Source organism: Acanthaster planci, linkage group LG10 (genome assembly GCF_054643075.1).
Source record: "Acanthaster planci isolate LZ-2023a linkage group LG10, COTS_SCS, whole genome shotgun sequence".
Lineage (NCBI taxonomy): Eukaryota > Metazoa > Echinodermata > Asteroidea > Valvatida > Acanthasteridae > Acanthaster > Acanthaster planci.
Genome location: NC_141786.1, coordinates 14,816,980 through 14,838,672, shown reverse-complemented (window position 1 = coordinate 14,838,672; position 21,693 = coordinate 14,816,980). Strand labels below are relative to the sequence as shown.

General features: G+C 44.2%; 2 protein-coding genes across 2 annotated transcripts; one reads left to right on the top strand and one right to left on the bottom strand.

The window, feature by feature from the left end:
- The first annotated feature begins 7,813 nt into the window (after nucleotides 1–7,813).
- Nucleotides 7,814–9,001, top strand: LOC147797854 (uncharacterized). The gene has a single exon (XM_087142516.1). It carries the CDS (start codon nucleotides 7,814–7,816, stop codon nucleotides 8,999–9,001), a length of 1,188 nt encoding a protein of 395 aa, XP_086998642.1.
- An 11,748-nt stretch (nucleotides 9,002–20,749) lies between these two features.
- LOC147797853 (uncharacterized) lies at nucleotides 20,750–21,487 on the bottom strand. The gene has a single exon (XM_087142515.1). It carries the CDS (start codon nucleotides 21,485–21,487, stop codon nucleotides 20,750–20,752), a length of 738 nt encoding a protein of 245 aa, XP_086998641.1.
- Nucleotides 21,488–21,693: the final 206 nt, after the last annotated feature.

Below are 21,693 nucleotides of genomic sequence, written 5' to 3'. Positions count from 1 at the left end.
GCAACCCCTTAACATTATGTTGGCACCACTGTGCTTGACAGTTGAGACTGTGTTTCTTCAGCTTGTATGCTTCTCCTCGCTTCCTCCAGGCGGAAGCAATATCCATGTGGCCAAACAACTCCATCTTTGTCTCATCAGACCACAGGACCGATGACCAAAAGGAAGGACCTTGGTTCAGATGTGCTCTAGCAAATGCCTGACGAGCCTCCTTATGTTTCTTCCTGAGTAGTGTGGTGTCTTCCTGGGCCTGCGTCCGTGGAAACATCCTTTGTGCAATGCTCGCTGGATGGTTTGCCGTGACACCTTCGTCCCTGCCTTGTCAAGGGTATCAATTAGGGCATTGGTTGTGATCCAGGGGTTATTTTTGGCCTCCAGACAGATTTTCTGGCGAGTCTAGGAGACACTTTCCACTTCCGGCCACGCCCATGGAGGTTTGTCGCTGTGTTGAACCTCTTATGCTTCCTGGTGATACTCTGAACTGTTGTAACAGTTGCTTGGAAATTTCCTTGTAGCCTTTGCCTTCTTCATGGGCATTTACAACACACTGGTGTACATGTACATGTATATCTGTTACATGTATACATGTTCCTTCTTCTTGGTCATAATGACGAGTAACTGAGAATGACTGAAAAAGTTTCTTCCTTTTGTACTCTTAGGGGGAGATGGCATTTCATCAGAATCTTGAATCAAAAGAAGGTATTTATTTTATTGGAGCATCTTGAAATAGCTTCATGCCGAAAGATTCTTGCAGCCACAGAAAGGGAAAATAAGCAGTACGAATGAAAGGACTTTTTTCTTGGGATTTCGTCTGGGGTATGAATAATTCTGACCAGGAGCAAAAAAGAAACCCAGGCCGTGTCTATTATTATTAGCCAATACACATGATGGTTTGTGTATTGCAACAAATAGACAAAAGATTTAGCGGAAGTACCCACATAATAGCATTTACAAATAAAGAATTTTGGAAAGTACGTTATTTTCCAAAGGGTATGAGTTATTTCGAGCAGAACTGGACGCAGTGCGAACTCAATTCTCCGAGTTTGCCGTTCTTGCAGTGTGAACATGGTTACAAATTACCCGGGTTGGCATGAAAGCCGGTTAGCTAAATTGCGGGGTGACGTTTCGTAGTGTGAAGCCAGTTCTCTGGGTTTAGTTCCTACCCGGGTATGACCAACTATCCGGGTAAGTCCAAACTAGTGTTAATAGGTCTATATATTACTTTTATATGCTGTGCGTGGAGTAATTCATAGCGTTGAAAAGAAATGAAACACATCGTTTTACAGGAGAGGGCGCAATGGATCGTTTGAATAAAGTGTCCTTGTTCATATGTATCATGTTGGTGCTACATTGATGATGTTTGGTATTTTTGTTGCTGAAATATAACGTTCTTTCATAAAATTCTTCCCTCTCATGGTGGATCGTTTATAAGTTCGTACATACCATGGACATATCACCAGTGTTTGTAAGGGATAGTTAGACAAATAAGGCAAGAATTAGAGAATTTTCAACCAATCATGCAAAACAAGATGTACAATTAATGTATTTTCACAAGAGCAACCATATTTAGGTAACAAGAGTATTTTAAAATTGGACTGAAGTGGTTCATTTGACGTCTTATTACTTTCCGAGAACCATTTCATTTTGATTATTATTATTATTTTTTCAGCCAAACAAGAGTGAACAGAACAAACTAGAACATGTATATTAAAAAAAGACAAACATCAAACAACAAACCAAAAAAAAACTCACTCTAAGGTGGCCAGGATTAATAAAAGTGAAAATAAACCACTCTATCTCGAAAGCCAATTAATCCATCCTTAAAGTGGAACAAAAAACATTAAAGGCAGAGAACTATAATGGCAAGAGAATCACCGGGGAAAAAGAAATTAATAGTATAAGAAGTATAGAAAAACATGACACAACTGATTCGGCCAGAAGGTTGAGCTATTTCAGTCAAAGATATGTTTACTTCGTTTAAAATCCTCATATGGCCAAAATGTTACTGCCATTGAAAAGTCTAGTGTGTTGCTTTCATCCAGGAGTGAATTTGTTCGCTTGGTTTAGTCACCGCTGTACAAATCAACCGAATATGACCTGTGGAGCAACACACTTACATGCCTGTATGTTATTTATGCACACCATAAGGCCAAGATGCATCCACTTTGACTGGGCTGTGAGTTCATCGGACTGAGAAACTTTGATTTCTACTCTCTCTCTCGAACAACCCCTCTTCCTTTTCCTTCAGCTGAGGGAGATTTTGACCGACCACCTGTCGGACAGTATCAGGATGGAGGCCTACATCAGCAAGCTTCAGTCCACACATTGCAGGAAGACCCCGGAGATGATTGGTCAGAGCCCCGACTGCATTTAAACCAAGTTTGTTGTTGACGATGCGAAGGCCTTTCAAACCATGTCCAGGAGGAAGGATACTAATCAGGTGACTCAAGTCCTTATCTACAAGCCTGGTGTTCAGTCTGCACAGAAAAATGATATTCCACAAGTCCCTTTTCATTTTCCTTTCAATTTTCGGGGGGTTGACCAATGAATTTTTGAGAAATTTTCACCAGAAGCAGACCACCCCTAAAATGCAGAAAATGTCCCTGTCCAGAAAAGTAGCCATTTTGAAAAACCCTCCCTTGGCAAAATGGCTCAAATAGTGCCACTTTCAAACCCGATTGCATCCAAATTGCTCAGAATTGGAAGCCCCGAGTCCGGCCAAGAGGTCCAGTCTCGTATTTCTTCAATTCTTCAGTTCCATGGCTCTCAGGACCCTCTAATATAGAATATTTTGAGTCTATAACTTTTATTAATGTAGTATGTTGAGGGGGCTCCGCGTAGAGCCGGGGTATCAATTGTCTCTTGACAGACGAACAGATGCCCTGAGACACGGCTGTCTGATTTTGATGATTCTGGCATTTATTCCAGCTCTCCCAAAATTTGAGTAGACTTCCAGTCAGTCACAGCAGGTACAGGTAATAAATGTTGTGAAAGTGATGAGTGTTCCCCCTGATTCAAGAATTATCCCCTGGCAAACATATAGTGGTGAGTCTCCCCTCGTGACACTCAGGGCGCCATGTCTTTTCGAGTGTTAGCAACACGTAACAACAACCCAACTCCCCAAAACGACAACTTTTTACGTACGTCCCAACGGAAGACCCCAATTCTATTGTTCTCCCTGACCCGAGGTCACACACCGTCTTCCCAGATACAAGGTCTATTTTTAGAACATACATACAGATACCAGGTACTCAATTTAGAACAACAGAGCGCCCTCTCGTGATATAAATACAATTTACCAACGAGTTCAATAGTCAAATGTGTACGTACTTAATAATGAAATTTATTTGTAGCTGAAACCCTTCCGCTACATTAATGAGCTCGGCGGACATATTTCTGGCCTAATTACGAGGGTGCACCCTTCATGGAGGTCACGATCCGCCATTTTGGTGTGCAAATTGCGAGCTGTTTGTACACGCGACATATGAGGCAGTAAGGTAAATATTTACCCCCAATTAAGATTGAAACTTATATTTATCATAAACACAAATGTGTACATCATAACTTAAAACCGTTGGATATGAAATCGGAGAATTTTGGTGTGTTCTGTGTGGTTACATTCTCTGGGTTGCGGCTGTCGGGTCGTGCAGCAATCTTAAACACAACAAGTTGTAGCCTAGGCCCTACATACATGTTTCTCGTACGCCTGGGGCAGATATCCCACGGCACGTTTCATTACAAATTGCACTGGTTATTCTGTGGAAGATCTGTTTCTGTTCTGAATACCTGTTCATAGAGAGTACAGAAGTCAACAAAGGAAAGTGACAACACCATAAGTGACCCAGAATCTTATTTTTTAGTATCCCATGCTTTGTTGTGTATAAACAGGAGGGATGGATTATGTAAAATTGCTTCGGGTGACAACGAAGCCAATCTGCACTGGTCATACTGAAAAGGAACAACATGACTCTTCAGGCTTGTACAACACTGGTAACCAGCTATGGATGGTATCAAGAACAGGCTGGGTAATAGGTATGTATGTTTAGGGGTCCTGAAGGTGATGATGTCACTTTGTGATGGTGTTGTTGGGGCCCTATTCTCTGTGAAAGAGAGCTCAATTTTAGCATGAATCCATCAGAGCCTGCTACACACCAAACCTAACCTGGGATGTAGTTGGGTTGTCACAAAACCCACACTTCCGCTTTACTGTTGAAAAAAGATTTTCAACTACATCGTGGTTGAATCTACCTGTTAAAGAAATTTCACACTATCACGTGTTTTCATGTCATTTCAAAGCTGGAGAAGGGAAGAAATATTCAAAATCCATACCTTTAATACACAGACCATTTTTAGATCCAACAATTTCCAAACCATTCCAAATGCATCAAACAAGTTATTGATTTTCTTGATGAACTCTAAAGTGTAGGCAGCTTCAGCAGGGAGCTTCCCATGAGAAGTAGACACCTGCTGCAACGGTATGACTCAAGACCTGTGCCGCTTTATTCACTCTCAGTTTTTAAGAAGTTGACAAAGGGACCTCATGAAAGTTAGATGCCATACAAATGGGCATTTGTGAATCACAGTCCCAAAAAAAAATCAAATGTAGGACCATTTTACCTGTCCAGTGGCCCCCTCTGAATCCTTATACATGTATCTAAGAAGGTAGTTAATGATCTCAGCTGGAGTGGTAATATGTGAGAGGATGTTCTGAAGCCGTTGCACTTTCTCAGTCGAGATGTTTTGACTCTTTCCTTGAGTAGAGCTTTTTTGGTTTTCCTATGATGAATGCCATCTTCAGTTAAGGGACCATCTACTATGATCGTGTGCAACATTTTTTAGTCAAAGAATACATATATGCACATATAAATCAAGCATCCATTGGCTGAACCCCCATATTGCGCATTAACTTTAACTCAAATTCAGCGTTCAGCCAATGGGCACGTGTAATGTGTGCGTGTGATGACAAAGTCACTGATGAACTTGAATGTACAGACAAAGATTGATAGGCAATTTTAATTGTATATACACATATATATGATACATGTACGTATATCTGTATATATTTATTTTCTTTTGGTCAGTTTTAGTGGACTTTTTTTTGTCCCATCTGGCTCAAGCTTCCTTTAGCATCCTCGTTTTTATCGTTGAGGTGTCACAAGTTTTGGTGGGTTTGGGGCCTCAAACATTGTGGGCACTTCATTCCATTTCAACTTGTTTGGAGGTGATTGGTAAACTGACTGGGTTCAAAATATTTGGAACACAGGCAGAAGTTTGTGTAGAGACACCATTGGGTTCTCTTCCGAAGATCCTTCCTGTGGGTGTTTTGAACCTAGAATTAGCATCTGTAATGAAATGGAAACATTAAATAAAATGTAAGCACATAGTAAAAGTCAATTTTTTCTTTAATAGGGCAACAAGTCTGAATTTACAAACTGTGCAGTTAATGCCCTTTTGTTGTTTTAACTGTCCATACTGTCTGTGAAATAAAGAAAGCTTGATGAAACTCCCAAAGAAGGTGGTGTAGTTTTCATCCTTTGTCCAATATGCCAGTAGATATTTGTAGCGTATGCCTAGGTGTTTAGTAGAATGTTAAGCCAATTACAATGTACATGCATTCACGGGTCAGAGGCTCATTACAAATATGAACGTCATTAATTTAGGGGCTCAATCTAGCTTAGGGCCTAAGCTATGTGTTGATTTTTGCCGCTATTGTATGCCTGTTTTTTTGGTAAATTTCACTTTGCACTATTTAAATTACGACTCGCCTTTCTTTGTTCTTGGGAAAATATATGAATGATAGTTCCGAGCTTTTCTTGAACCTGCTTTTGCTGTTGATGCATAGACCTGGAGGAGAAAAAAAAATGGTTGATGGCTGCACACGTCGACGACAGTGTGCTTCGCGATCCATGCGTACACGGAGCGCCGCCCAGAAACGTACAGTGTGCATGTACATGTACATTTTTTTGTACTTCGCGCGCATTATGCTGTGGCGCAATATCACACCAAAATGGCGCTCATGGCGATTACGTGTTTCAGTGGAGAGTTGCCCATCTTGCGCTGGTACGGGGCGCTGTACAATCTTTGGTCACGCTCAGCTTTTCATATTCTCCCGCCGCGCGTCCGAATATTCTTTGGGTTCGATAGTTGTTATCGTGTAGCAACCTTACGGTGGCGCTTTTATGCATTCCCGTCGTATTATTGAATTGCCTAAATAGCCAAAATTGTCTCTTCAGAATCAACTGAAATGTAAAATTATTCCATCACATAAAGGTGAGAACGGTTAATTAGGAGAATCAATAAATCAATGTTCAGAGTTAATTACATATTGTGTGAGATGACGTCACTCTTTCATTTAACAGCTTCCATTGCTATGCACATGCATACTGTGGATACCGGCTCGTGACATGTGGACTCTCTAGGCATAAATCGTACATCGATTGCTATGTACAGGTAATCAGCAATTATAAGTCACCAAGGTTTTAACAGTAGAACTAGCTCGGGAATTAAGCGAGACGGACCATGCCCTAGGGCATCACACATAAATATCTACGATGTACAAGAAAGAGAACGGCTAAACTTGGGTGGAGGCTATCGTGCACAGTTTCTTATTGGGCAACGTTCTCACGTTGCTACGATTTAAGGAACACTACTAACGAAAAACAAAACGAAGGAACACTACTAAGTCGTTTTATCATAAATGGCAATCACGACAACGCTCACGGAATATTTCTTTATAACGGATGACAGTCAGTTACTGCTGTTAAAAGAGGTAATGTTTTACAGATCCGAATAAATACAAAGTTTTCGATATATATCAATATTTCAGGGCAAACTAGTACTCCTTTACTATTGTGGCGTGGTGTGGTATGGTTGAACACAATTACTCCAGTGATGGAAAATACATTTCAGCAGTGTCAGTAATAGACAGACCAATTCACCACTAAGTGCTTGATGGAAATTTCCACATTGAGTCAATAACAATTTACCCAATGTGGCGGCGAAGTGTACCGTGTTTAATGCATGTGTGATTGGCCCTGGACTTGTGGGAAGTCCCAGCTCTCGATTTTGTGCGAAACAGAAAGAGGAACCATGACGGAAGACGTACGGAGTTTGACAGGCAAACATTTCTGTTGGAATTACATTTGTAAATTGTTAATAATCCGCACTGTGGGTTTTGAATCACCTCAATTTTTTTTCCATTCTATGCAATTTGCATTGTAAACTGCAGTGAATGAGACATTTTGGTAGCTTATCTATAAGATCTACAACAATAGTTTTGTATTCAGCAGAGGGGAGGCGCAAACGATGAAAAAAAGCAAAAGAACAAAAAAAAAAAAAAAAAAAAAAACAAAGGAACAATAGATATTGAAACCCCATCTTTTTGGTTGAAAAGATTCCTTTATCTGTTCAGACTCAAACCTTGATGTGCCACATTGTAGGCTATATAAGCCCTTTACCTGGTTTGAATCAAGACAGTGTGGGGAATTCCACCAGCACGAAATCATTGTTGCTTTTCATTCATTTGCTTCTTTTGGCAGGCTTTTTTTCCCTCTACGTTGCAGAGTGTTTGTTTCCATAACAGTGGATGAGGTCATTGTAATGTGACCAATCATGTGGCAGCACTTGGCGTCGGTAGCGATGGGATATTATGATCTGGCAGTATAAAAATAGAAGGGCGAGTCGTAGACTGTCATCCAAGCGACCTTTTGCTAATGGCATAAAGGGCACTAGCGTATGCCGTACATGCCATTAATGTTACTACAACAACAACAACAACGTAGACTGTCATTCTTGAGTCTAAAATCAAACCAAAGCTATGGCAGACTCCACATTCGCAGTAGGCATCGTCTCTGCGGGCTTTTCAGCTTCGACTGGACTGAAAATCAAGAGTCCGTTTCACGACGAGCCGCAAATGGACGGGCACGCCTGCCCTATACACAGAGTTTTCCGTGGTGGTGTCAAATGGATCGATGACAGCTTGTTCGGTAGCTGGTTTTTCGGAGGTAGTGCCGAACGTGTCAGAGAGTTCTCCCCATGCGTCTTTGAGAACATCACTCGTGGTGATTACAGACCCTCTCATGAAGCGCCTGATGCTCCTGGAGAGAGGTCAGCCCAAGATGCCCCCAGTGTCACGAAGCTTGACATTAAGGATCTCTTCAGCATGACGACCATGATGTACACGCCGCCAGCAGAAGACAAAGATGAGAGGTCCATTTCAGTGCGAATCCACATGCTGAAAAAAAACACATACGTCGCATTAGACATAGACACCAGCTCAACCATCGCAGAGTTGAGAAGGCAAGCTGCTAGTCAGCTCGACCTATCCCACCGGAGGCTGATGCTCATCTTCAACGGCAGCCAACTTGAAGACCACGAGGAGATCAAATCCCTGGGAATGTCACACGGGTGTACCATATTTGGCAAGAAATGCAGCCCAGGCGAGCAAATGGGCATTTTTGAACTTGACCCGTCTAACCTGGACCCTAGGTACGACTTTGACTTTACAAATCGATCCAGTGACGGGAAGACGTACTGGCGAGGTGGCCATGAATACCGGCGACCGTACGGATGGAAACGGTACGCCGTCAAAGTTCACGGTGAGTATAACAACGACACTTGGCTGGGGGAGAACGGCATTCGCACGGAATCGAGTCTTCGTGAGTGGGCAGTGAGCTACCACGGCACGGCAAAATGTAACGTCAAACCAATATTGGAAGACGGCTACAAAATCGGCCCCAGAAAGCTCTTCGGACCGGCAGTTTACACCAGCCCTAACCTGGAGAAGATCGATGAGTATGGCTACACGAAAGAATTCACCAAAGATGGCAAGAGATACAAATTTGCCCTGCAGAATCGAGTGAATCCAAACCACCTGACAGTGATCCCACCAGAGAAGACCGGCTATGCCGACTTCCCTTACTGGTTATCCCCCATGCAAGATCCTGAACTAGGTATATTTCATGTCAGACCATATGGTATACTTACACGAGAATTGTGCGATTGAAACCGAAGAGAAGATGTATTACGATGTAATAATTGGAAACGTAAGGTAAACGTATGAAAATTTAGAAGTGCTTTGTAATGTCTCGAACTTTCGTTGGGTCTACGCAGATTTCCAAGGGAATAAGCCACAATTATTAAATATCAAATAAGCCCTTTTCCTGTGGTGTACTGTTTGATTTTGAAGGAAAAAAGAGTGGCGAAGTATAAAAACGCATTAGATTTAAAATTGACTGAAAATAGCGTAAGGAAATCGCGATCAAATTTTTACGCAATGTAAAATTGTGCTGTTGCTTTAATGTGCTGTATTTGATCGTAATATGTACGTTTTGTATTCGGACTACATATTTATTGAAGAAGTATTTTGCACTTGAACTAATCTCGAGCAATAAGTCAAACGTGCCAATCCTGATTAAAAACAGTAGCAATCGATTTGGAATGTTGATATGATTGTGCCTGAAAAGTATTAGTGTGTTAGAGGTAAAGTTGAACAGCGAGGTTTCAAGTTCTAGATCCTCTATTTGATTGGCAATTGTCCTCGTTATCGCTTTTAAGCCATGTTAAAGTTTTTTAGATTATGTATATTGACTGTAAGTTCAACTTCAACTTTGAATTATTTGATAGGACAAGAAGCGTGAATAGCAATTAAAACTAAATAATACAAGTTTGGATCGCCCTAAGACACATATGGCTCCCAATGTTGAGGAAATCTAACATGCCTTTCCGATCGTATTTCAAGAAGAGTTTTAAAGTTTATGTTGTTGTAATAATCGTCAAATGTATGAGGACTAAACAAGTGTAGAAAAAGTAATTTATTTCAAACTTTGACAAGTAAAAATCAGGTAATGTCTATGAAATGTCTCTTAAGCGTACTTTTGACATGCTCTAACCTGCTCAGTTTAGTTTTTTTTATTGCACCCCCCGCTTCAGGCGAATAGTGCGATTGTTGTGGTATTAGTACATGCATGACGTTATCATGATCCTTGTATCGACGCAGTAGTCTGCATTAGTGTTGGGTTTCGACAAAATAACGAACAATAAGTCACCCGCCAGATGTTTATGAGGTTTGTAGAAGATCTAAAAAAGGGTCGCGCACGACTGGCTGTGGAATGCGCTGTGCAGCATGAAAGGGCTATGTGGAAAATCCCAGATTTTCCTCGGTTCTGGCAAGAGTTTGAATGAAATTGCACCAGTGAATAGCAATTAAGCGTTTTCTTCAAATATTATATATTTTTTGGAACTGTTTCTTCAAGAAAAGAGTGTCAAAATATTTAGACAGTTATTTAGATTCAAACATGACTGAAAAACAGCATTTATCAGGAAATATCAATCAGATTGTTTGTGACATAATAATGTGCTGTTATTGGATAATGTTGTGCTGTGATGTAAGCATGAGTTTGTTGCGTACTACATGTAGGCTTATCAGACAAAAACAATTTATCAAATGATGAAAAGACTTCCTGCACCAATGAATTGTATATTAGCCAATTAATGCGTACATAGGCGAATGCTAATTAATTGTGGCAATGCTTTCAGAATTTTAATGTAACTGTGTTTGAAAAGTATTGATGATGTGCTGTAGTTAGACATCAGAGCTGATGTAGACGACACACTGGAATGTGGCTTTACATGTACACTGTGTTTCGATGTAAAGGTCTCATTTTATGCGGATTTCTCTGGGATTTCTGGCAATTAACAGAACACTGCCAAAAGACCCGAACTAGCACCCGAATGTATGCACACTGAGTCCCGTTTGTTCACTTTTATGGGTGTGCTGAGTTCCTACCAACCTCGACTAAATAGGCTGCGTACGCGTTCCAATTAAGATCGCTCATGGCATGTTGGGAACTAGCCCTGGTGGACTCCTGCACTGCACTTTGCAATATATCTACCTCTTCCAAGTAGCCAATATCACGTCTGTAACTGAGTCCACGTGTCCTTATCTCCACGTCTGGTGGGTTAAGAAATTCTACACACCACCACCAAAGACAAAAACTAGAAAACAAAGTAGGATATAAAGTTAAATCTTGCCATTGTTGTGGACTGTTTTCAACCGTTCTCCAGTGCAGTTCGTAGAGTGTGCGCGCGCAAATATTCGGCGTACGAGATTCCGAGCTGCGCACACGCACATCGAAACTACATGTTCTGACTGGAATCAGCGAAACTGAAGTGTAACCGAATCCACTGGTTTCGACGCTCACATAAAGCACGTAAGCGTAACGTGGTTCTCAGAGAAGCCACGAGTATGGGAAAGTTAAAATTCATGATGTGTACAAATCATGGCTATTATCCTGAGCATGTATTATGTGTTAACAGGTGGACTTAAAATAGACAGACAAAAGGTGTCTGTTTCGATGAAGATTAGTTGCCAAGAAGAAACGACTGAGGGCGCTATAACATTTGTCTGCATTCATCAACTCGTCAGAATCTTCACCGATACTGAGTCTTACCTGGGCGAAACATTAGTCATTTTTTTCACGTTTGTAAAACTGAAACTGAGCAAGTTACTGATTGTTGTTGATTGGTAAGTGACCAGGCTGAAATTGGCACGAAATTCGGGCCGGATTTTCGGCTAGCCTGATTTTGGGCTGGACGCTATTTTTACGGCTGCAAGCAACCCTTCACGTAACCGGCTAGAGATTCTACGGAGGCCGATCAAGGCATAGCAGAAAGAGCCCATAAACGTCTACAAATTACAGACAAAAAGCAATGTTTAAATAAATCCTTCGCTGTAATGTATCTTAGCTATGAAACAACTTGAACAACTGAGACTCTTTTTCACCAGCAGGAAACACAGACGGAATGTGTACGAAAAAACACAAAGCCTTCATGCAAAATGGATGAGGGCGCTAGTGCAGACAATGATGGCCTCAAAATAATACCTTCGCGAACGGGTTCGCAATTTGTATACTCTCAATTTCTCTTCTATTAAGGAAGTTGGAGGCATATGAACTCGGTGATTTCTAAAGAAGCATGGAATTTAATGGCAAAAAATATAAAAGAGTGCTGGACCTCATTTAGAAAGTGTGAAATGCGAAAAAGCAAAAATCTAAATCGCTTTATAATATTGTAGCGTGCCGCCGACCCTCACACTCGCCAGTGGTGTGCCGTCGGACAGACGCTCGGGATTAGGCCCTCCCGACGAGCGGTTATCGGGAAAACCCGGGACGTACCTCCGTTTGGGAGAAATATACCCCCAGGCACCGCATGAAATCCGCAGTCACCCACACTTTCTCACCCACTCTGGTTTATTCACTCCTATCTAGGCGTCTCCTATACAGGTGGCGGGAGACTTGAATGCAATGGAACTCACTCAAAACTTGTTATTCCACTCACAAACTCGGCTGCGTACCTGTCTGGTAGCTCCGGCTGCCGCGGGGTCCTCGGTCCGGCCGATTACTCTAAAGTGACCCAGGAGTGCGAGTTTGTGAGAGCTAGCTCGCGTGTGTACCAAGACTAACGTGCAACATGCAGAGCGCGACGTGCAGGAAAAGAGAGCAACGTGCAGAAAAAGAGGGCGACGTGCAGCGAGCGCTGCCTCATATACCGCTAGCAACACACGCACTGGCTGCAGCGGCGCGGAGCCACCTCGCCGGGTACCAGCCCTAGACTGGCATTAGCCCAATGTTTCGTTACACAGCCTTGCCTTAAGTTTGGTCAGTCCCTTGACCAGATAACTTACAATAAATAAAACAAAGAAACATTGGTCGTCTAAACTTATAGGCGCCTAAACTTATACATTTTAAAGATTTGTCCTTTCGTTCTAAGGAACGAGCTCTGGAAATCTGCGGCCTAAAGAGGCTCCAAGTGACCTAGGTGCCTCGTTTAGAAACTTTACAACATGTTCCAGGTCCTAAACTCAAATAACTTTTAACTTTGGGATCAAAATAAGCAACAAAACATTGTACAACCTTTTTAGGCGCAAGGCGATTACTGTCCTCGCTTAACTTCTGGTAATCTAACGATAAATTGGAAATGTGATTTACACGGAACTTCCTTTTTCAAATTGAATAAGTTCCTATACAGGTTCCAAGCTTCTTCCACGTACTTAAATAAATTCTTATGACTGTAAACATGAAACTCTTTAAACAACCAACACAGCTTCTGCTCTTAGTTTAGTTTTATTATGGCCGCAACTATTAAACTATAGAATACAACTTTTCACTTTGGTTAAACAACTTTTCGATGTAAGAAGGTAAACTTAGGTTAACAAACTCGTGACCTCCGAGTGTATACATAAAAACAACTTATAGTTTCTTCTTGACTCAGAAACCAGCCTTAAAATCAACATCGAAAACGCGCTCAGTTTCCTCTCGGGTGACCAAAAGTCCTCCGTGGTACAGGGTACGGGTCTTCCTCTTGGTGATCTTTGTCACGTTGCCAATCAGGGAACCTTCCAGGTATTCCTTGCTCATGGACGGCCCCACACTCTCTGTCTGGGATTCTTCATCAAGGATGATCCGGCGAATCTTCGCTGGGGGCGGCGACTCAAATGTACCCCCCGCCTCCTTAGGCTCACTTGCTTCCTTCAGAACGACGACACTGTAGTGACGGGATGAGTAATCATGCATGGTTTGCATCTCTCCAAGGTAAGTTTCCTTCTTCTCCGTCTCGGCAATCTTCACAACTTGTCGAGCGAAGAACCTTCCCAGGGGTATCCCTCCTGAGTGTCGTTTTGGCTCCGCTGGTGTGGCAGCAGTGCTACTTCTCGACTCAGTATTCTCTGACCGCTGCAGCTGCCGAACCAAGCTCAACGGCTTCCCTCCTGCTGGCGGCATAGGCAAATTTTCCTCCGGCGTGCTATCCCACAACATCGACAAAATGGGCGATGATGCAAGCTCGAGGACATCCTCCCCACTTTCCGGCGACAGTCCAGCGGCAGTTCCCTGCTTGAAGTTATGCTTCGCCTCAGGCTTCTCAGACTCGCTTTGGGACACTGTCGTCTGCGCTCTGTCCCCTAGCTCGGCGTCAGCAGCCTCCGAACGCTCAGGTGTTTGCCCACCTGCCTCCTTCATTGCCTCGCCTAGCTTCGGCTCTACACCATCTGTTGGTGCTCTAGACCCAGTGGGCACGAGACGTCGTTATGACGTCTTAAAGACGTCTAATATTGACGTCTTATTAATGTCTTTTTGAGTCGTATATGCAAAGTCAGAAGACGTCAGCATCCTGACAAGTAAACGACGTCAGTGGTCCGACTAGAAAAAGACGTCAGCGTTATGACGAGTAAAAGACGTCAACATCGCGACTAATAAAAGACGTCAACATCGAGACTAATAAAAGACGTCAACATTGAGACTAATAAAAGACGTCAACATTGAGACTGATAAAAGACGTCAACATTGCGACTAATAAAAGACGTCAGCATATTGAGCAGTAAAAGACGTCAGCATTAAGACATCTTTTATCCATCAAATATCAAGGAAAAAAGACATCGGCATTGAACGAGTCATTTTTTTTTACTTTTTTATGATAAAAAGAAGTTCACATGCCTTAACACGCTGCCTGGCTATAAAATAAATTTTGACTGAAGCGACTGTTTACAACTAAACAATTTTTTTTATTTAACTCTGATTCTTCATATTATAATAACCTGTTAGTACACTTTGCTGAAAATGATGGTCTACACAAATATTATGTACCAATAATATTTCTGGTAAATTCAATGGCTTTGGAGGGACCATTACAATTGCACCCAGCACGATCAAAGTGACGATGAAACAAGGTACACTTGTGTTTACACTTCCTGGATAAAAGCAGTTAAAAGGTTTTACTTTTACGGACAAGGCAAGAATAGGAAACATTAAGCACACAGTACATGTACATGTAGTATAAGCCATGTAACTGAATATTTGGCAGAATAAAACATTGCCAACAAGGCAAGACTCAGTAAAATACGTTTTAGATGTACATGTAATGCCATTTATGAGAGGTAGAAAAACAGACATCAGTTGATGAAAAGATGTATGCTTGTACAAATAAGACAATTCAAATCGATTTGGCTTAGAATTTAAAAAAATGGAAATATTGAACACTTTTTGGACAAAATTTTGTCTCATGCAGTGGTTTGTCAAATTTTTAGAGAACAGACTATCCTGGAACAGGATGATGTAGTCAATTACAATTTAAATTACTGTACGTGTTTTAATCTTGCAAACAATTTCACCCATGCCCCCCCCCAAAAAAAACCGATCAGACGTGTAATTTTGTTATAACCGTACTTTAAACAGCCTTCATTGCTTCAACCTGAGGAAATAAACCTGAAGAAACAATGTACATATTTTACTTGAACAACAAAAGGTTTAAAATTTCAAATAAGACCCAATACAAAAATAGGCTTTATGGGGGAGTTAAATATCACCGAAATATATGAAACAGCCAGGAAACAGGCCATCTGATGCACTAGACTGGTCGCACAGTTATCCGTTGGGCATGCCTGCTGAATTACTCAGGGCTCTTGGTTTGTCTCTGGTAGGAATACTAAGCTTTAAGTACTTCGCTATTCGTTGTCTTACTGCAGACACTGTTGTGCCGCGTGATGCAACACTTCCTGCAAATGTTAGACAAATAAGACAATTTATTTTTGTAAAAACTATAAGGACTTTGGTGGCAGTAAATAAACCGGTCCTCTACCATTGTTTACACCACGTCTGAGCTGAAGTGCGCATGTTCATTGTGATTGAGAATGAAAAAGAATTTTTCTGCCACCAACTGTCTCAAACATGTCTACATCGAGTGGCCAATATTGTACATTGCATCACATACATGTACTGCCATTACATTTTCACAGTTTAGTCTCACCAATACAATGGTATAACATTTAATCTTAGAAGGGTAAATTAGACTTATTGACACTGTTAGTATTTGCCATATTTAATGACGCTGAAGTATGGGCACTGTGGCAAGCCCAGATGCTCCTTACTGCACTACGACTGCGAGTCTACGTACGACTACGAATAAACATTGTCTGTGGTCCACCCATGGAGGTAGGAAACAACCGTGGCCAACCCGGTTGACTGTTGAGGATTAAAATTATTGCGTTTAAGCCTGACCTCTGCTTCACCAACAATGCCCATACGTAACAGAATTACAGTTTATAAGCACTTACCTTTTAAGGAAGGGCCTAACCTGTCTTACTCTTCTTTAAACGGACAAGCTGTTTGCAGCGATACTTGTACATGTACATGTACTCGAGCTCTCTTAATTCAAAGCACGGACAAAATTATGAAGTAGTCTGGTTCCCTGACCTGACGATCTTTATTCCATTTGAAATACGTGTAGACGCCAAAGTCAATAGACCTAACCGTAGTTCTGGAAGCCCGTTTTGACTCTTGGACATGACCTCAGTCTTTGCCATCGCTGGTTCCAGTCGGCATGCTCAGAGTCTCCTCGGAAGGCTGGAACCAGCTAAGACTAAGCCAGAGCCACTATAGTAGGGCGGTGCACACGCTCGAAGCCAGTCGTTGCTTGCGAGCAAGCAGGCAATGAAAGAAAATAGCCTCATCCATTCTAAATGTAGGGGTATGTCATGTCATGTCATGTTATTTTAAATCAGACGAGAGGGTTGAGGGTCAGTTCCACTGCAAATAATAATAAATCACAAGCAGGTGTACTAAACCACACTCGCAATTCCTCTAGTGTTAAAATTTCCCTGTAAACTGGACATTCGCACTATTGCTATCCCACACATCCCTCTTGACGAATAGATGAGAACAGTCAAACAGAACAGTCACCTGCGGCCGCAGGCGGGATTTCGCAATACACTGTATGCCATTGTGCTCTGTCGGACCTTCCGCGGTGAAACCGAGTGAGAACCGGCAAAATCCGAGACAAACCAAAAGTCACCGTGCAAAATCTTCATAAAGTTATCTAAATCTTTTTCTGTTGTATGTTGACGATTTGATAACGACTGTAAAATGACGTCGTAAAGACGTCGTGTGTTTCATGTATCGCTTGTTGAAGAAAACAATTCAAACAGAGAGAAAAAAAGACGTCGTTAAGACGTCGTTTTCTCCTTTCACTGTATGTGTGGTACCAATGATTCGATAACGACTGCAAAACGACGTCTTAAAGACGTCATGTTTTTTTGTGGTCATGGTTGCTGGAGCAATGTTTTTAACCGAGGATAAAAGACGTCTTTAAGACGTCGTTTTTTTGTCACGACCACTTTACGACACACGACCACATAACGACCACAAAAAGACGTCTTTCACGCGTCGTGTGCCCACTGGGGACACAGTGCTGGGTGGAGTTTTCGCATGCCCAGGCTTCTTGACACTTCCGCCATGATTTCTGCTGGGCAAGTCTTTCACCTGCTCGTGCTTGCGTTTCTTCTCCGCCATGTTCTTGGATTTCCCTGTGCTATCCCTTCGACGTCTGTCTTCGTGGGCCTCGTAGGTCTCACTCTTGATCTCCCTTACCTCGTCTATGCAATCTGGGTGACAATCACGGTAGTGTGCCTTCAAATTATCCCGGCGACTATTCTTATGGGTGCAGTGCCTGCACCAGTAGTGTACCCGCGGCCCATGTTCCGTGACTAGGTGGCGTTCCAGGCTCCTTTTGTGAAGGCTCGCCTGGCACTTAGGACACTTAGTGCGGTCCCCATCGTCTTTATCTCTGGAGTTCTCCCGTCTCTCTCGGTCCATGGTGAATCTGTGTAGCGCCTGCATGGGAGGAAAGCAAAGGATGCATTTTACTTCTAGAGTGTTTCTCCCTCTTTCACACTCGCACAAACATGCACGCTTAAAGGTATCTCTGTGGCATTCGTCGATGCCTGGGGGGATTTCGACGCAGCGCGGTAGGCGCAGAAGGAACTCCAGGTCCCTCCGTGTCGTCACGTCTGGTTGGAATACCGGGAAATGGGTTGTGTTGGTTGGGTGTGTCAGCAGCATGAGCTGGTTGTGGTGACGCTGCAATGGTGAAGGGGCTGGCGTTTGGATTTAGGGGTTGCCCCCTTCGTATGGGTGTTTCGCTTTGCCCATTAGAATTACTTCCTGACGCTTGCGTTTGAGCAGGGCTTCTGTTCTCTGGTTGTCTTTGGCTTAGGGTACTTGTGCTGGTTTCTTCTGACCCATCTTCGATCCATGCCACAAGGGGCTCCCCTGTGTAGGGTTTCAACCTGTCGCGGTGCACCACTTTCATTTTCCCTCGCTTTTGTCGTTGAATCCGGAAGATGACCTCAGACAGCTGGTGTACAATTAGATACGGGCCTTCCCACCGGCACTGCAATTTATGTGAAACGCCCTTCTTTTTTGCAGGGTTGTGCAACCATGCAAATTCTCCTACCACCAGCTTGTCGGTTGCAGACCGCCTGTCGTAGTAGTTCTTCTGCCTCTTTGCACTTTGTTTCAGACACTTCCGTGCCCGATCATGTGCAAGACTCAGCTGTTCCCTCAGTTGTTGCGCATAGTCTGTGCCTATGCCATCTTCGTCTGGTTGGCCGTCACTTTGTTGTTCGATGGTCAAGTCGACTGGGAAGCGCACTTCCCGTCCAAGCATTAGCATGTTGGGCGATTCGCCTGTAGACTCCTGAGGCGATACCCGGTAGGCGAAAATGGCCAATGGAATCTTCTCGTCCCAGTCTCTTTGCCGCCGATGAGGTTCTAACATCATCGAGACCATCGCAACCAATGTACGATTGAAGCGCTCAATCATCCCATCACTCTTCGGATTATAGGGGGTTGTGCGGGTTTTTTCAATCCCCAGTAGGCGACACATTTCGGAAAAGATATGAGACTCGAAGCTACGCCCTTGGTCAGAATGTAGGACTTCGGGCACACCGAAGCGACAGACAAACTCTTTGACGAACTTGTCTGCAACCGTTGTAGCTGTCTGGTCAGGGATTGGGTAGGCCTCCGTCCACTTGCTCAGGTAGTCGCCTATAACAAGTATGTACTTGTTGCCTCTCTCTGTCACCGGCAAAGGGCCCAACACGTCCAGCGCAACCCTTTCCATAGGCGCCCCAACCATTTTCTGCTGTAGCGGGGCTCTTCTAGTCTTCGTAGGTGATTTTCCGGGCGCAGACGTTACATTTTCTGAGAATGGATTGCACATCTGCCGCCATGCCGGCCCAGTAAAGCTTCACCTTTGCCAGCGTTTTCTTAACACCTAAGTGTCCCCCTGAGACACTTCCATGTAGTTGGCTAACAACTTCCTCTTGGTATTTGGTAGGCAGTACTGTGCGCCACCTTATCTCCCGTCCATCATTGGACTCCCACTTCCTGTGGAGAACTCCTCCGCGCATCTCCAATTGGCCCCAGTGGGTCTTGTATGCTCTCGCCTTAGGTGACAATCCGATGGCGCCTGCCAAGTTGCTCTGACTTGGGTTCTCTTTGGTAGCTATGACCAACCTCAATGTCTCTTCTTCTAGCTGAGCCTTCCGTAGCTCCTGTGCATCTAATGCCGGCTGCACCGTCACTACCCTTGAATGGGACACTGAGGCTGCACTTGTTTGCTTCGTCCCCTGTTGTTCATCCATCGGCGGGCTGTCCGCCTTTTGCATCTTCTCCTCTCGGCCACACTGGGTGCAGGGTTTCCTCGACAGACCATCCGCATTACTGTGAGCACGCCCTGGTCTGTGCACGACAGTGAAGTCAAACTCACTGATCACCTGCAACCATCTTGCCATCTGCCCTTGAGGATCTTTAAAATTCACAAGCCATCGCAAGGCTCCATGGTCGGTCCGAATCGTGACCCTACGCCCGTACAGGTATTGTCGAAACTGTTTCAGGAATACCACCACCGCCAGGAGTTTACGCCTCGTAACGCAATAGTTACGCTCCGCCTTGCCTAGCACCCTGCTCGCATAGGCGATGACTCGCTCTTGCCCGTCAATTACCTGTGACAGGACAGCCCCAATACCGGACGCACTAGCGTCAGTATCCATGATGTAGTCGGCTTCAGCAACGGGGTAGGCAAGTATAGGCGACTCCTGTAGTCTTGTCTTGAGCTCCTGGAAGGCATCCTCGCAGGCGTCACTCCAAATGAAGTCCCTTGACTTCTCTGTGAGACTGTGTAGTGGGTGTGCGATGTCTGCAAACCCTAGAATGAATCTTCTATAATAAGATGCAAGCCCAAGAAAGCTCTGCACCTCTCTCGAAGTCTTGGGTGTTGGCCACTCTCTGATGGCGCGATTCTTGTCTGGATCTGTGGCGATGCCTTCGCCTGACACAATGTGTCCAAAGTATAGCACGCTCTTCCTAAATAGGTGACATTTCCGGGGCTTCAACTTCAGACCCGCGGCTCGAAGGCGCTGGAAGACTGTCCCCAGGCGGTTCAATTCCTCCTCGACGGTCTTCGCAAACACGATTATATCGTCTAGGTAGACTAACAGGGTCTCCCAGTGCAGGCCAGCCAGGACTCTCTCCATCAGCCGCTCGAAGGTGGATGGCGCATTGCATAGCCCGAAGGGCATGACACGCCAGGCGTACAAGCCACCTCGGACTACAAATGCCGACTTCTCTCTAGCTTCATCATCAAGCTCCACCTGCCAGTACCCGCTGGCGAGGTCTAATGTGGAAAACCACCTGCTGCCTGCAAGGGTATTGAGAGCCTCATCGATGCGGGGTATAGGGAAGGCGTCCTTGATAGTCACTGCATTGAGACGACGATAGTCCACGCAAAATCGCTGGCTACCGTCCTTCTTCCTCACAAGGACCACATTTGATGCCCAAGGACTCTCGGTGGGCTCTATTCTTCCCTCCTTGATCATCCCCTGTATTTGGCACCCGATTTCCTTCTGTTGCTTTGGCGGAAATCACCTCGGCCGCTCCTTTACAGGACGCGCTGCACCTGTATCTATCTTATGTCGAACCAAGTTCGTACGACCAATGTCGGCGTCACTCCTTGCAAAGACGTCTTGGTTTCTGCTCAAGAGGTCAGCTATTCTGCCATGGTACTTCCCATCCACTTCCTGAATGCTTCGGTTGTACAAATCTTTCAGGTGTTCCGGGACTGACGCAGCTGTTCCCGACTCAGTAGGTGAAGGTCCCCCAGTGCCATCGACGTCGTCACCTTCCACAGGCGTAAGGAACCCTACCATGGTTCCCTCCTTGACGACGCACTCCCTTTTCCCAGGGCTGAATACTCTCACGGGAAGCACCTCTTCCTCTGAGTTGACCAGAACTCGCGCTACGATCATGCCCTTGTCTGCTACCTCACTCCGATCCGATGGTTCTATGAGGCCAAACTTACTGCTGAGCTGCTCACCCATCACTAGGGCTGGCACCAACGCCTCGTGGCCCGCTGGGACCCTTGTGGTTTCCCTCACAACTACCCGGGCACATAGGCCTCCCCCACGTTGGTCCGTACACTTCATCTTCTCCCCGCTCAGCGTCAGCTCACAGGTCCGAAAGTCCAGGGAGCCCTTGGTTGATAACAGGAAATCCATCCCCAGGATCCCCTCAACTTCTCCCGTGTTGCCAAACACAGCTTGAACTGGACATGTCGTCTTGCCAATCTGCACTTCCACCCAGGCCCTGCCGAGAGTATCCATCCGGCTACCGTCAGCGTTCCGAACGCCTATGCCATTACTCTCCAACCCTGGCCGCTTTTCTTTGGGTATTCGGAAGTAAAACTCTGAAGACAACACAGAGTCAGTTGCTCCCGTGTCCACCAACAACTTCACATTGACTCCCCTGACCTTCGCCTGCACAAAAAGCCCTGCTTGTGCCTTGTGGTCACTGTTTGGTCTCACGTCGC